The sequence below is a fragment of the Falco naumanni genome, chromosome 1, assembly GCF_017639655.2.
Source record: "Falco naumanni isolate bFalNau1 chromosome 1, bFalNau1.pat, whole genome shotgun sequence".
Classification (NCBI taxonomy): domain Eukaryota; kingdom Metazoa; phylum Chordata; class Aves; order Falconiformes; family Falconidae; genus Falco; species Falco naumanni.
The window spans coordinates 22,914,062-22,931,528 of NC_054054.1; the positions used below are offsets into that span (position 1 = coordinate 22,914,062).

General features: G+C 40.9%; 1 protein-coding gene across 50 annotated transcripts in view; it reads right to left on the bottom strand.

Annotated features, from left to right (window-relative positions):
- ANK2 (ankyrin 2) overlaps positions 1-17,467 on the bottom strand; it is a 355,697-nt gene that overhangs the window by 83,533 nt on the left and 254,697 nt on the right. For 47 of the 50 annotated variants that reach the window (XM_040584986.1, XM_040584977.1, XM_040585216.1 and 44 more), the window contains 8 exons: positions 15,797-15,895; positions 15,188-15,286; positions 13,367-13,564; positions 11,798-11,896; positions 11,592-11,690; positions 8,840-8,938; positions 6,611-6,709; positions 1,034-1,106 (listed from right to left, as the gene is read on the bottom strand). In XM_040584986.1, coding sequence (XP_040440920.1) covers positions 1,034-1,106; positions 6,611-6,709; positions 8,840-8,938; positions 11,592-11,690; positions 11,798-11,896; positions 13,367-13,564; positions 15,188-15,286; positions 15,797-15,895 — 865 coding nt within the window. The remainder of the gene's footprint in view (positions 1-1,033; positions 1,107-6,610; positions 6,710-8,839; positions 8,939-11,591; positions 11,691-11,797; positions 11,897-13,366; positions 13,565-15,187; positions 15,287-15,796; positions 15,896-17,467) is intronic. The other 3 variants (XM_040585195.1, XM_040585189.1, XM_040584888.1) reach the window with 1 other exon arrangement.

The window sequence follows — 17,467 nt, forward strand, 5'->3', positions numbered from 1 at the left end:
TCAGCATAAATCCCATTTCAAAAAAATAAAATAAAATACAAGCAGTTTAGGAACACAAATGTCATTAACTTCCAATACCATTTAGGACCACAAGTGCATTTGTGTTCTTTGTAAAAGAAAAAAGCCTAACCCTGTAAGCTGTGTTCCTAAATACCTAGGACTTTTTAAAATTAGTCACTCTACAAATTATTTGCATCAAATAATAATAACTGTAAAATGGCATATGTAAGATACAGTGATACTAATTAACAGTGCCAACAATAAAAAGGAACTTAGAAAGTTTTTTGAAACGTGTATATTTACCTGATGCCATTGTGATTAAAATTTGTAAGGCAATTGTGCCCTTTTACAAAGGGATGTTTTTAAGCTGTTTCCTTAATTCTGTGCTGTATAAAACCACAGTACTTTATCAGTCCCTCCAGAAGTTCACAGAAATTGTCTTAGGACTTAGCTAAGAGGCACAACTCTTGCCTGTACATACAATACACACCAAAACCAAAGTGCCAAACTTATTAACAAGTGGTTACTTTATGTCATGCCGTACGTATCTGTGATTTGTGTGTGCCAAAAGCTCCCTCAAGGGAGCAGTCTCCTCACCTTCTACCTTATGCATCTTCTTACACAAATGTTTTCAGTTAGGCAGAACTCCTAGATATATGCATCTGAAATAGAAGGCACTGATCCAAAAAATCTACTGCTCAAATTCCTCTTTATGGGAGGGTCAAACCCAGCTTTGGGACAGCTCTATATTTAAATTTTAAAATCTGAAGTCAGGAAATGTTCTTATTTGTTGATTTGGTTCAGCTAAGCTTTTTATGAAGAAAGATGCAAGGGTCCAGGATTTTGATTTCGGTCAACTTTTGGCATCTTTATTCTAATGCCATAATGACTATGTCATTGTTAAAAGGCCATTACATAGAACTTCATTTCAAGCACTGCAAAATAAAGAGTCAAAGTACCTCAGCAGTTATCTTGAGCCTGTATTAGAGGTTACACAAGCAACATGGAATAGGAACTTAGCAAAGTTGCTCACCTTCTTCATCTGAAACATCCAGCACCTCAGTCATTGTCTCAGGTACATTTAGCTTGTGCTTTTCCGTTACAGTCTGCAAAGACAGTAACATCAATCCTCAAATTAAACATCAAAAGAAGCAGCAAGGTTTACAGCAAGATATTTTCAACAGCAACAGCAGTGGGATCTGCTGAGATATTTTAGAACATGTTTCCCCTTCCCCTAACTTTATTTTTCATCTTTACTCCAGAAGCTCCTATCCTCAGTGCTGTATAAGGTAACATTTATTCTGGCAGAAAAGTTAAAAAAAAAAAAAAAAAAGAAAAGAAAAAAAAAGAGTTAGAGGAATAAGAAAAGAAAGCTCTCAGCAAATGTATTTATAAATGGTGCATGTAGAACAATTCAGCTCAATATTTCCAACATGATTTTAAAATGAATTAGGTAATGTCTACAGAAGAGTTTCAGAAAGTTGTATGTGGCATATGGAAATTATTAAATCGTAAAGCATTTGGAAATGAAGTTATGAATGATGTGCAATTTTTAAACTAAAAAAAGATGTGAAAGGTTTACACAGATCACTTGAAACATTTCTCCCCCCCCCCCCAAAAAAAAAGAAGTGATTACACTGCATATTAATAATATATTTCTCATAAATATGTATACTCCCCAAAATCACATATACATTGGGGGTGGGGGGGGGGGGGGGGGGGGGGGTGGGGAGTTATTTGAACATTCTGATATATTCTATGCACCAAAAAGCTAAAAATGCTGTGATACAAGGCAAGTATGGACTGAGGACTGCTGGGAGGACACTGTTTAACTGTGAGAGCACAGAGCAAGAGAACACTGGAAGATTATTTTTTTTAATGTGATTTTTAACTTCATTAATGACTTCCAGAATGAAACTGAAGATGTTAAGGGGTGCAGAATCAAGAATGGGGACATCCTTTTAGCATCAAAATAACATACTGGAGAAGGAGAGGAAGAACATAATGAGAGAAACTACAGGAAGTGCAAGGTGTGAAAAAGTTGCCTGCAGCAACTCCTCATTGTGTTATGATACAGGACACAAAACATCAAGGACTTAAAAAAGAGCAGTCATCAGAACAGCATTAGTCACAACAGAAAAGTATTTCCCTGGCTCCACCCAGATCTGCAGCCAGTCAGCTGAACTGGGGAGCTGTGGAGGGGGGAGTCCACACATCTCCCTTTAAGGTATGTAGGAGCAGATGTGCCCCTTTGGCACAGAGAGCAATGTCAGGGGCCACGTCTAGTGAAACTCCCGCTGAGGTAGTGCTTCACTCCCTACTGTGAGTGGTACCTATCAAGCATAAATTAACATAACATGCAGAAGTAGTGGAAGAGCATACAATCTGAGGGATCGTTAATGTCAGCCAAATCCCAAGTACCTTATGCAACTGCTTTTGGGAAAATGCCCACTGATATCAAACAGCGAAGTAAACAGCAGTTTTTGTTGCGCTAACCTTACTAGGTATTTCCCAATTCTGTTTTATACTTCTCTACTTCTAACAAACTGTCAAAGACAGCGTTCTTGAGTATCATAACATACTGCACGTCTATAGGAAAGTTACCAATAGTGTAATTACTTTGGAAATTTGGTTTTAAGAATCTGCTTTACATTTTTGAAGTATATTTAACTGTGACAGCAGTTTTCAATTCACCCTCCTGAGGTGCAAGGAAAGAACAATAACCTTTGCTTCAAATGGCAATCCCAGTTAGGCCTCCTAAATTCACTCATACCCATGATTCAAGACAATTAATTATTTCTGCTGCAGTGTTTTTCATAACACACGTTCTGTGTTGAAAATTAATTTATATTCACCAAAGGCCTCCACCAATATGTCTGACTTTTTTCCCATGGCTCTCCTCAGATACAAATGCCAGGCAGCAGCAGGGTGACAAAGCCAGCAATGACAGATGGGGAGGATGCTATCGTCCAGGTGGTGTGGACCTTGTTTCTTCAAGAGTACAGCAGTAAGTTAACAAATAGATTGCAAATTAAAAATAAAAATCACTGACAATGGGCTAAAGAAAGAAACCCAGGTGAAGGGGCTGTATATTTTTTCAAGTGAAGTGGAAAGCACTGTGTGTCAATATGAGTTTACTAGCATTGTAATTGGCATTGCAACTATATCTACACAAAGTGTACTGCAAATTCTCTATTGCCAGTTCATTTGTTCCCCATGTAAAATAGCTGAAAAATCAGGGGGGAAAAAAAAGGCAAGAGGAGGTGACCAGCTAAGGGAAAGAAAGGGTCTGCCTAGGAGTCACAAATGCTAGATTTTGTATGTCTGCTGTACGACCAAAATTTATTTAAGAAAAGTTTGTTCCCAACCTTAGCTTATGTACAAAATCCATTTGCTTAGAAGAACACAGAAGTGAACGGACACTACAATACTCCAGTCCACAAGCTACAGGTATACAGGAACACTGTATACAGTCTTTCCATTAACTTAGATCTGCAGACCCTAGTAACTAAGGTTTATCATAATTTTTTTAATTAATTTGGTTTTTACAGGCCCTTATATAATAACAATCGGGTCTCTGACTAAGGCTCTTAGACATTATTATTAATTTACAGAGAAGTAAGGATACTTTATTTACTTCCTGATTTTCCCTTCAGTCAGAGAAAATTATTCTATAATTTAACAATTGAAACAAAGTTTGGAAAACAGAATCAAGAGAGAACATCTGTGTGCATGCACGTGTGTGTGTTTTGGAAGGAAAAGAAAGCTGTAATGCTATCTCTAGAACACTGAACTCCACTATTAATTCTACATCAATTCCCAACAGAAGTTGTAAATTCATGGGTTTAGATGACCTTTTAATATAATGCTAGATTTTTTTAAAATTGATAGGCACATTAGAAACGTCAAATGCTCTTAACATTTTAAATCCATATCTAGCCCCATGTATGACCCACTACGAAAATTTCTCAAAGTATATTTCTCAAAATCCCTACTGTTTAGGGCCACTGAGAATTCAATTATGTACTTCAAGCTTCTGTATTTAAGACCTTCACTGTAAGGCCAGATTTTCATCTGGTGGGTATATAATTCAGGTATATGAACCTATATGTACATTCAGCGATTATGGGCAGCTTCAAAGCTCCTCATATATTCATTTGTCCACAGGAAGACTATATCTATTTGTATAAATACCCCAAAACTTAATTGCATAGCAAACATTTGAAAGTCTAGCTTATTCTGATTTACTTCCTGTTCACCTCTAATCCTTGAGTAAGTGCACTTTATGCCCTCTATTGCTTTATATTCGTGTGGCTCCACTAATAATAACGCTAATGCAAGTAAGAGGAAAATTTGTTCGAAGTTAGACCAAAGGCTTTGGCACTGGAGATCTTTTCCTCATCTCAAACACCAGTGACTTGAATATCAATAAAGCATCAGCCTGTCTAACATCCGCCATGCATCACTCAGCTACAACCTCAGAGAATGAAGTAGCTATGGTGACAGCACCTTTTTTTTCAGTGCTAAATGCTGTGTTCTGGTTTGGCAACACCAACCTCACCATCTGGAGAACTTTATTGCAGGGAGTGCCTGTAATTTATCCCTCCTTTTTAGGACTTTTTCTAAATTATGTTTAATCTACATTCCTCACCATGAACAGCACCACCAGAGGTTTATGTTCTGTATATCCCTAAGGTACAAGAATCCGACAAATTCATAGCTGAAAAATCTGCTGAGCTTATCGAGAGTTCCCACCTGACTTTTAAAAGCAGTGCTTTGTACACAGACATAGTTCAAGATTTCAGATATCTCTTACATGCAAGCATTAGAGGTCAACTATGCAAGTAAGGTTCGGTATTTGATTCAGTCCTAAACTCCAAGCATCTGGTATCTGGTAGAAAAATCCATTACCCTCAAAGTTTAAAGAAACATTTATCCAAAGTAAATAACTCACAGGTGTCTTTTCATAGTGTAATCCCTGTTATTACAAAGCATCTAATACTTACATATGACAAGGTACAAAGCTCCACAGTGCAACACAATGTATGATAGGAAGAAGTTAGAACTTATATCAGGGCACAAATGGGAAAAGTGTGCCAGGACACAGCACAGAGAACAGCAAAGGTATCATTTCAGGCTAATAAATATACTTCTGAAAAGAGCTACAGTTTGTCAAAAAAAAATTTCCCTAGGTTTCTTTTTTCTAAATCTCTGGAGATATATATATATATGTTTATGCATGTACAAGTGTGATGCACTATATAATTAAACAAGAACACAAAATAAATCGCAACAAAAACATACAATCTTTATTAAGAGACTTCTGGAATTATGCTTGTCCAAACCTGACTCAGTCTGATCTTTGCAGGTCATTAATAAATTATGGCTCGCTCTATTTGTAACCTTATGCCGTGTTACTTTTATTTCATCTTCCTTGGCTAATATCTGTGAGACCTGCTGTCAGCATGTGACAAAATAAAAATTATTTTCCCATTTTTTTCACAAGAGACTTTGGATTTCTTCCCTTCCCCTAACCCTCTCACTGACCGAGTAGTGGCATCTTGAAAGCAATCTGTGGATTTTTATGCCTCTGAGCTTCTAAATGACATCCAGATCAGACAGGTTTTCTAGACTGCTAATTCTTCTTGCATTAAAAAAAAAAAACCAACCAAAAATACCACCCACTCCCCAAAAAAAAGCAAAAACAAACATAACCTTACAACAGTGTTACACAAGATAAAATGCAGTAATGGAAATTTAAATTAACACTAATTTCTTAAACGATGCACTATTTCTAATGTTCTCTCTTTCTACCTGCTAAAAGACTTGTAGATAGGAGGTAAAAGTCCAAGAGAACAAACCCTTACCCTCCCAGAGTGTCAGAATATATGTTTTCTCTGGCTTAAAGCAACAGTACCACCTTGCTGACGTTCAGCAAATACTATTTATTCACAGACCCTTAAGTCAAAATACAGACTACCAGGAGTATGGAGGACTGAGCACAAAAGGAAAGACTCTTTTGTATGCTGGAAAAATAGGATCTATTTGAACTGAAAGTGACTTGAGAACAAGATGACTGATGTGATTCAGAGCCATCTAGTGAGCATCATTAATCTTGGCATCAGTCCATGGCTAGCACAGTCCAAATGCTAAGAAGTTTGCTCTGGTGTGCTGCAACGGGTGAGCCTCGGTAGGTGTCAAAAGTGTGGAAGTGTAAGGACAGAATGAAAAGGAGAGGTGAAAAGAGAAACAGGACAGGATCTAAACAACAATGCACAAACTTCTGAAAAGTTTGGGTTTGCAGCTCAGACCCTTATCTAGAAAAAAGTTTTACTCTGTTCTTAAATAGTTGTTTTCCATCTGTATACACATAGATTTTGTTACCTAGCTCAGTGAAGCCTGTTGTGCTGCACACACTTCCACGTGCTTACAAAAGATACTGAAGGCACTGGAGCACTTTTGCAAAAATCCAACAGAAAAGGGGGATTAAACCAGAAAAAAAAAAAAAAAAAAAAAAAAAAGGAAGAGATACATGGAGAGTCTGAGGGAAGAAAATAAATATAACATTCTGAATAAAGAAGAGAGACATTTTAATGCATCTGCAACTCACAGTTGTGGTGGTAGTAATCTCCTCCGTTACAACCTTCAGCGTATCGACCACTGAGATATATCCCAGACGCCTTGCAATAGCTAAGGCAGTGTTACCATTCTGAAGAGAAGAGAGAAGGGGAGAGAGAGCGCAATGAGAGGGAGGATTGTGATGTGAACCAATGAGATCACTCTCAACACTGCATGAGCCAGCATTTCCATCCAAAACAAGGCACAGCCTAGGAAAATCACTGTTTTTTCACTGTTACATCTGACTCTGCCTTTATAACTTCTTTAAGACTATAGCCCTGATTACCATGGTAACACAACACACTTACATCTGCCTGCTATTCTAAATAAAAAAGTGCTGTATGGTTTAACCCTTCAGGGCTCAAATTTCACTATACAGGATGTCTTGCCTGCAGAAGTTCATGTTTTATTTTGCAGAAATGGTTCTATGTCACAAATACTCTTCTAAAAAAATGTATTTTAAAATGTTACAGTTTCACTTCCATTTGAAAATCAAATCTTTATGAGGAACAATGCCCACTTTGGGGAATACAAGATTACAGCTGTGTTGTCCACATACACTTCTGTTCCTCTTTACAACAAAACATATGTCCAATAAAAGTACACAAAAGCTAATGGCCTAATAAACACAAACACAATCTATATAAGGCTTGGGGGTGGGGAATTAACTTCTATTTAAATACATTTATTTGCAGTTTAAATGCCCATGATATATACACGTGCGAGTCATCAAACTGTGGTCATTGAAATGATAATTTAGTAAGTGTTTAAGCCTATTTATCTCCATTTCATCACCTGGAACACTGGCAGTCCATGGTTCCCATGTCACTCAACTTGGGGAGAGGAGGAAAGGATGTTTACATGAGCCTTTGTAAAGAGCTCTACACAGAACTGGTTTATGTTATTTTGCACTGAACCAAAGGACAACATACTGGCCTACTGGTGGAATCAAGGAAAGCCACTGTACTGCTCTTTGCACTGAAATGATTTCTCTTGTGACCCCACTGCACTGTGCGCAGGATATCAGCCTGAGGGCTTCTTTCTACTTCAGGATTGGCTTTAGTTATCTATAATTTCAATTCTTTATTAGCCTAGCTCAGCAACCCTGAAGCAACACAGCATTTGCAGATAAGCAGCAAAAAATGAACAGATTAACATCTTCACAGCAAAAAAAAACCAAACCCAAACCTGACTCTTACTGTCACTTGCACATTAACTGCTCGTATCCCGCTCCCATATTCCCCTGCCAGATGTCTCAGGTTGAAATTCTATCTCAAGCTATAGGTTGCTACGTGTGGACAAGAACAGATCTAGTACCTGAGGAAGCATGCAGACTGTGCAGTAAAGACAGATTCCTGAGACCTTGCTTGGGTTTGGGTTAGATTTGGGCGTGACAGCCCCAACATGAGGACTGAAAACAAGCAGAGACACCTTCGGTTGAATATGCCCAATAGTACCTACAGCCCCAGGAGCTGACTACAATGACCTCTCGCTTGATGATCTGGTGCATAAACTCATATTTTAGACAACTTCACAGAAGATTATACAATGTGATCGTTCCAGGACCAAACAGGGTGCCAGCACCGATTTAAGCATGCACAATAAATGTACACAGACACTCGATCCACTCTGGGGAACAACACAAGTTTTGGACATTCTAGCTGCATTTAGAGATCCCCCAATTAGAGGTGACTAATAACAACATCAACATGAAACGGGATGATTGCATTCCTGGCTGACCAGGCAGAAGGAGCTGTGCCAGAAGTTAATGAGCATCTTTGAGGAGGTATTAACATCAGTCAACTCAGTAAGAACCTGAAACAGATCCAGTGAATAGGGGGACAGAAATTTGGGTCTAAATCTTCAAAAAAGCCCAGGTTCTGACTTTCCCTTCATTTTTTATAGAAAAATCCTTACTGATACCAATTTACAGACACAAGTGTTGAGGCAGAGGGCAACTGAACAAGCACAACACAGCTAGCTGTGGCCAGCCTGACCCTGCAGCTCAGAAATTAGTTTCCCTACCTCAAGTTTAGCTTAGTGCCCAATGAGTTAGATTTGGTCTGAACTACCTTAAGAGGATAAGGAAAAGAAAAGGAAGTTGCATTTACACATCTGACAGCCAGCTGCATGAGGAATACAGTGTGCTCTCAAACCCTCAAAAAGGAAAGAAAAAAACTGTCCAGGGAAACAAGTTCCCACTGACAATTTTCAGACTTACAGTGGTGATGGCGTTGGGCTTGGCCCCATGCTGGAGAAGAACGTTAATGATGTGAGTGTGGCCTTGCTGAGCAGCTTGGTGAAGAGGAGTATACCCATTCTGTTGTCCAAGGTGGTTCCAATAAAAGCAAACAAACAAAGAACAACAACCACCAGTGATTAGACACTTTGCTTTGCTTCCTTCTGCTCCTTTTGAGACATTTCAAAAAGAAATTATGGTCCATCAACCCAAAGTTAATCTTCAGTAATAATAATATGCCTTCCCCAGATTAATGAAAAGATAAAGGAAGATTATATTTTTATTTATAAATCATCTTTCATCTACAACATAAACAATCTCGATAATCCCTCATTTCCTAAATCAGAAGGAGGAACAATGATGAATGGTTAAGTTAAAGTGGCATGTTGAGGGCACAGAATCATAGCTGGGGCAGAGAACATTTTTCTTCTTCTGACATCTTAGTTTTCTATAGAAGCCCCAAGATTTGCCTTTAAAATATTTCAGCCAAGTTAAAAAAATATATGATATTTAACAGCAGTGATTTGAGAATACTTGCTTTTAAAAAGGCTAACAATACATACCTATTACAAATGTCAATTTTAGCTATACTTTGCTTTCAAAAGGCTAGACCAAGCTGTAATTACACCTAAAACCATGTATACAATGTCTGTATTAATAAACATGCTTAACTCCATAGACTTATCTGCTCCAGTGATTCATTCTAATGTTACATAATACAGAAACATAAGCAAAGTGAACTTCAGCTTGTTGATCTGAGATGGTATTGTGTAAGTCCAGTCAGGCAATTCATTTACAAAATTATTTGCAATTGGCTTTGAAAGCAAGAAGAGAATAAACTAGAAGAAACACCAAGTTGATCTTACTGTATACTTATGCAAAGCCTGGGGGGAGGCTCTGAAAGACACACTCTGACAGTTATCCTTTTTGCAAAGTAATAAATGCAAGTAATGCTTTGTACTACTAATTAGATAGCGATAGTACAGAACTCTTACTGTTCTTATATTTACAGTATGCGTGCAAGGACTACTAAGAAATTGAAGGAGCAATTTACTGTGGGTTGTAGCGCAAAGTAAATATGCTATCTTTACTTAAATATTAGTGCAGCCCCTCAAAAAACAGAATTCACCCATATTGTTTTACATTGGAGATCGCAAAAACCATCATGCAGGCTTTCTCTAATTAAAGACCAAGCTGCAATAGAGGTTACTTATTCTTTAACACGCCTATCCTGAATCCAGCCAGGATGGATTTGCTCTTTAAACTGATTCCACAGTACCAGCTGACAGGTTGCCAGTATTTTTATTAGTCCCTAGGCATGAGATTTTGGAGAACAACTGCCCCATACTCTCATGCAAACTTGCTGACTTTAATTATTCTAAATAAGTGAACTACCTGGGGAAATGGTGTCAGAACCTGGCCCAGTGCCCCCTCAGACATACAGTGAGACCTAATACTAAAGACACAAGTATGTCTGTCCCTTTAGTCAGCCTCCAAATACCTCAGCTGAATGTCTTGGCAGCTATCGTTTGGATCCTGCCAGTGTCTGCTTTATTAATTCCTATCAGCTGTTTTTCTAGTAGTGTGGCCTGTTCTTTTGGAATCCCTGGATTTTGCCCATTGATTCTGGGTGATCTCACAAGGCATAGGCCAGCATCTTTTATTTATTTACTGTGCTGTTTCTTACCACATTGAGCTATGACCGCTGTGGTGAAATGGTGCTACTTTGAGAAATTATCCATCCCAGAGGTTGCGGCTGGGGACAGAGGAGCTGGCCAGATGGACCAGCAGACCACAAGCCTGTGACTTTGATTGGATCTTACAAATACAAAGTATGCCCCTAGAAATATCAACAGATTTCTTCACGTTCATCCCAAGACATCCAACCTGAAGCTAGTAGCTAGCTATTGCCTGAAGCCAGTTTTAACTAAGCTGAAGCCCTGCAGCTCTTGAGTTTACCTTCTCTTTCTGATAAGGGTGATGGAATGATACCTGGGATGCAACACACCCACTGCTGTCACCAGAACCTCTCTGTGTATACTCAGGAGAGGGACAATTCTTGATACAAAACACATCACATTCAGCTGTTGTGCCACCAGTTTATACTAGAAGAAACTGCTGGAGTCAGTGGATTTTGTTCAGACTTTGGCTAGAGGCAGTCAGTACCATTTCAGTGTAACTGGTCAGTAACATTGTACCCAGATTCCCCTCAAAAAACCCCAAACCTATCTTCAGAAAACTGCATTCCCCCACCACAGCTGCTTCCTCTCCCAAAGTCATACCACCCACACATTGATCAGCTGTAATTCTTCCCACTCTTCTCCCAGCAGATTGGAAAGAACCTGGCATCACCCTCAAAGTGTCTGAATTGATACATATTAGTTTGGCAGCACACTGGTACTACACCGGTGTAAACCATGTGTAAATGAGATCAGAAACAAGCTTGCATTTGTTAGTTTGCAAGTAAAAAAAAAAAGAGAGAGAAAATAAATTGATTCTCTATCTCCTTCTTTCATATACCTGAAGAGTTATCTGACTTTTCCTTTGTGAACACCACACAATGAGATGTAGCAGACAGAAAGGTTTCCACTACAGCCACGAATCACCATATGTTGACATCTACCATGCAATAATCATAGTTTCCCAGTAAAAAGGCACCTATGGTATGTATTTGTAGTGTTTGGTTACCAGGTTCACTACGAAGAGCAAAAGCAAGCAATGAAGAATTCTTTACCTTTGTTTTAGCATTGACATTTGCTCCCTGCTTGAGAAGAAAATTCACCATTTTGATGTTTCCATAGTGACACGCCACAATTAAAGGTGTATAACCAAGCTACAATAAGAGAACAAAGAAGTAAAACTGCAAGCTCAGTGGAACATTCCTTTTACAATGGTAGCATCCCTTGGCACACTGGACACAGTAGCCCCTCCATGATTTACCTTTGTCTGAGCATCTTGGTTTGCACCATGCTTTGTGAGTATTTCAGCTACATTTACTTTATCCTCTTGAGCTGCAAGATGTAAGGATGTCAGTCCAGTCTGGAGGTGGAATATACAAAATAAATAAAGAAAAAAATAAGACTAAAAGCTACTTTACGTGAGGAAAGAAATCTAGACTTTCCCACTTCCTCATCTTTAAAACATGAAGAGATCCTAACTATAGCTCCTAAGTATGTGTGTGTTTTTTTAAACAAAGTAGAGTTGATGTTTCTCCTGTTCTGGCTCACAAACAGCTCCAAAGCAATTACATCACCATAACCACAGAGTAAGACTTTCAGGCATCAATGATCATGCTTGGATTTTATACAATAATGTCACTCGGGTAGCTGAGGAGCCCATTAATAAATTAGGGAATTGCATTCACTGTGCTTCCCACTCCTCAGACAGAAAACGGAACCTTGACAACAGCAGGCACGAGTCAGAAATAAGAAAATATCTCCAGAAATAGATCCCATTCAAAGATACCAAAGAAATGGATGCAGCCTTTAACTAAAAGCTCACTGTGATCACGCACACGATACTTGCCTGTCAACAAGGCCAGGAACAAATTTTGTAAAAAAAATTAAAATCACCCTATTTCTCTTTGGTTAGGTAGCATAATACATTAATTCCAGACAACAAGAGCATTGAGCTTTCTATTTTGACTTGTATGAACAAAAGCTGCAGGCTTTTGACCTTAAGTAAGTAAGACGTACATATATACCTGGATAAATCTGGTGACCTATGGTGATCTACACTAATGGTTTTTTGGGGGAGAACTTGTTTTCCTATGAAAAAGCTGTCATGTACAATCATTAAAAAAAAAAAACACCAAGAAAATTGGAAAAGCCCTCCATAGGCTTTTTCTCACTTGCTACTCTGTTAATAATGTTGTTTTGCTATTTGCCAGACCCTGCCAATTACTTCCACTTGGAAAGAAGGCTGAAGGGTAAATACATGAGAAAAATTGTCTTTGCCGGCAACAAGACTGAGCTGTTTTAGACTGTAACTCTCAGTTTCTGATAGAACCTTCTAAAAGTACCCATGGACCCACAAACTCCAGAATTTTACATTCCTCTTCCTTTGCAGCTAATGTAAAACTTCAGGAGCATACGCAAAACACCTGAGAGATGGCAAGGTTGCAGCACAAAAGAAAAAAAAATACTGCAGTCCTACCTTCCTGAATGCTCAGAAACTATTTTCTCTTGGTCTGCCTTTCCTCCTGTAACCTCTCTACCAGAGCCAAGCATTTTCCTCTGGTCACAGCAAACAGCTGCAGCTCCCTCTGTGCATTACTCAGTACAGCTATTAATTACATGATATAAGCTAATCAGTCAATACATCTGCCAGTCCTAGATATCTTCTCACTTCTGCTGTTCACCCACCTGTTGTCACTTCTGCACTCTCAGAAATATGTATATAAGGAAGTGAAGCTGAGAATTCCTGACAACGTGACATCATTCCTGCACTGTACTTTGCATCTTACTGGATACTCCCACCCACAGTACTTTGTCTCTGGCCGTGAGTTACCTTTGTTGCCACATGGATATTGGATCCTTTCTCCAAGAGTAAGGTCACCATGTCAGTGTGACCTTCTTGGGAGGCCAAATGAAGCGGAGTGACTCCCTGCTTGGTCAAAATGTTGGTCTCAGCCCCATAGTTCAATAGAGTGGAAGCTATCTGCATCTGGTTTTTCTTGGCAGCAATATGCAGAGGGGTGTATCCATTCTAACACCAGTCAGGAAACAAAATGAGAATAAAGTTAACACAACAGCCATGTAAGCCTAAGAAGTCAGCTACCATAAAGCAGCATTATTTTATGTTACCCTTTATTACTAGATATGAGGGTTCATTACATTTTCAAAGCCAGACATGTCCCACATGGCCCTGCTGTTGTGTTGCTTTGTCCATCTGTTATTTTCACCATCTAAACAAGAACAAAGCCAGCCCTTGCTAGGGTGGGCAGGACTGTTCAGCAGATACCTCCAAATTATCCCCGAGTTTGACACCTACATTTTGAATAACCTATGTTGTAAATATTCACTTTTGACTGATGAGTGACATTCTCAGCGATGAGTGATGGGTGCACACTCTTCATCACATTATGCTTTTTCGGAGCGTGTGGGTAGAGGTGTGTTTGCATATGGAATTTTGATACAGCTCATCACGGCACTGGCTGGAAACAGCAACAGGGAGAAATGTTTTTCTGAGCAAATTAACAATTTAAGCAAAGTAGAATGGCATTGATGGTTCTTTCTGGCAATAAGACAACTTCCCACTTTTAATTGCTTTACAACACACTGTGGGGGAAAATTCTGGGTTGCAGCAGACAGTCTCCCTGGAGGTGTTCTGCTGGCTGGTCTATGTTTGGTTTTTGTTTTAAAAGGAAGCTTTACCAAACTATCCTACTGCAACTGCAGCTTTTGCTACTCTGCATGCACCGCTATGGAAACCACAGATCTGATACGATCACTTCACAGACAAGCCACATTTTTTGGCAGCACATACAACAGCAGCCTCACATGGGGCAGAACATTCTGACATCAGCACCAATCTGGTTGTAATTTTCGCCTTTTAGTAGCCTCTGCCTAACATAGCGATATCATGACACTGCTCCTAACCCCAGAATGAATTCTCTGTATGCGTGGTCAGAATATGCATATCATTTCTAATATTACACAATGTTAAAGCGACCTCCAGCTATGACTGAAGCCCATAGAACTGGGCTGAGACACATACTTAGATACACATACATATTTTTCAGTATTTTTCGTATTTTACGTTCTTCTTCAACAGAGGTCTGAGGGAGCTGTACGCTAACTCACGCAGTGGCCCAGCTTCCCGCCACGAGCCTCAGGCAGCTCAGCCACTCACCCGGTCCCATCTCGTCCACCCAAAGCCCCCCCAACCCCTCCAGGCATCCCATTCCACTGTCTGACCCCACACACCCTGGCAATTACTCATTTTTTTTCACAGAACCACGCATCATGTCTGTTGGGAAGGAGCTGTGAGCCCGGCGAGCCCACCGCTGACCATGGCCCCAGGCGCCGCATCTGTGTGTGTGTTAAACCCCCCCGGGTGGTGACGCCGCCCCCTCCCCGGGCAGCCTGTGCCCATGCCGGGCCACCCTTTCCCTGAAGACATTTTTCCCCATATCCAGCCTAAACCTGCCCTGGCGCAGCCTGGGGCCGTTCCCTCTTGTCCTGTCGCTTGTTCCCTGGGAGCAGAGACCGACCCCCCCTCATAGCCCCTGTCAGGCAGCTGTGGGGAGCGGTCAGGCCCCCCAGCCCCTCTCCAGGCACACACCCCCAGCCGCGGGCGGGCTCCCCTCAGGCGGGCGGCGGGGCTCACCTTGGCGGTGGCGTGTGGCGAGGCGCCCTTCTCCAGCAGCAGCAGCGCCACCTTCTGGTTGTCGTAGTGGGCCGCCACGTGGAGGGGGGTGAGCCCGTTCTGTAAGGGCGGTTACGGCGTTAGGATGCGCTCGGCGGGGGCGGCCGCGTTACGGAGCCGTTAGTGCGGGACGGGAGGGGACAAAGAGGGGACGGGAGGGGCGGGGGGCAAAGCCAGGGCAGTGGGCATGGCCAGGGGCGGCGGCCGCCGTTAGTGGGGGAGAAGCGGTGTCGCGGGGTGGGCGCGGGGTGAGCGCGAGCGGCCGCACGGGTTGTCCCCTCTCAGGGCCCAGGCTGAGGGGATCCCGCCGCGGGGCGCCCCCGTGTTCGCCCTCTCGGGTCTGGCCAGTGCGATGGCCCCGACGCTTCCCGAGAGCCCCGTGGGCCCTCAGCACCCCGTGCCCTCCTGCCAGGGCCCCGGACCCCACACATGGCCATCACCGTGGGGGAGCGCGGCCCTAACAAAGGGCACAGCAGCTCCGGTCGCCTTCCGTGTGCGTGTTTCACGCAGCTCTCGCTTAAGGAGGAATCCAAAATGCTGCTGACTTGTTTTTTTCTTTCACGGCAGTACCTTGCCAGCTGAATCGGGAGAGGCACGACGCTGCAGCAGGAGCTTTGCCACTTCCAGGCTCCCGTATTTGGCCGCCACATGCAAAGGTGTGAATCCCTTCTGAAAAAATCCAGGAGACAAAAAGCAGATGTTTGCGTTAAAGGTCAGGCTGACATCTCTCTTCTAAGAACTACATCTTATGTGCTTACTCTTCAAGCTATATTCTAGCTCGCAGAATCAAGTCATACCTGGAAAGAGCATCACCTCTTGAAAGCACTTTGAGATGCATGAAATACAAGAAAATAACTTTTCCTTATATTATTCTGTCTCAAGTACATGCTGTCAGGCTGGCAGACATCTTATCTGATGCAGACTCTACTAGCGACATACACTCTGTGTGTGGGCAACAAAGGCACATGTTCAAATTCCTACTCCAAACCAGCTTCACTTTTTAGTTCCATGATGACAGTTTAAGAAGTATTTCCTGTATCAATTGTTGCCAGTAACAATGAAACACCAACCAAATTCAGTGAGGAAAGCTCCAAACATCATATTCCTCCTTTAGAGTTTGGTGAAGAATGATGTGTACTGGGACTCATGTACCACACAGTCACTGAGTTCTGCCGCAGTCTCTGAACTGCAGCTAAAAAAAGTGTCACGCCTGACTCAATGGCAGTGCTTTTGGAAACACACTGCAACAAGGCTGAAAACCTTGTCTTTTAGAGAGTCCTTTTCTATATGTTTTAATAATGCTTGTCAGTACAACAGAGGTGTCAGGCCCATGACAAACTATCATGCTCTTTGCTGGATCTTTTAAATTTAAAAAAACGTGTTGATAAGGAAACCCATGGATGCAAGACAGTAGGTGGCAGGCTGCACTGCTGCCCTGACAGTGATTCCAGAGAACTACAATGACCTGTTTGACTGACACGTAAGTGATGTGTAACGTTTATTATCGTTATCATCTTGTTCCATTAATCCCACCTTAGAAAGGGTTTACGTCAGGGAGTCTCAAATATTTCCAGTATCATGAATCACAGGTTTGTAGAGAGATCACCTAGTGGACTACTACATCTCCTATCCATAATTATAGAATGCTCCTGCAGTACTAAAGCAATATAGGAAATTAGGAAAGTATTTAGTGTATTTTTAGCCACTCTAATGTGATTTAACAGCTGGATAAAAGCAGAACAGCAAGTATTCCCAGTAATCAGTGGATCATAATTTGAAAATTGCTGGTTTAGTCTTCTAAACCCTGGAAGACACCCCATTGTTCAAAAATATGTTTTAAGCTACAGCTGGAAAATCAGGGGTACTTTTTAAGACCTAAAACAAGAGTGAGACTTAAATGATCCTCACTTAATCACACATGATAAATTTGGAAAAGCTATCTTGGCACATAATTAATTCTGGTTGCAGCTGTTTTCTTATGCGTTCATCATTCTGCTAGGAATCTATTGGTAAACATTTTTGGCTAACAAAGCAACAAAGATTCTGCAGACTATTTCTTTTAAAACCCCAGACAAAATGGCCTATTGTGTCATATGACACCTCATTTATAGAACCACTGAAAATAGATTCAGCGTTAGATGTGACGGGACAGATGCTGACTTGTATGTTTTAGGAACATTCCCTTCAGCTAGCACCGATCAGAATTATTTTACTATTTAAATAAACAAGATATTGAAGACT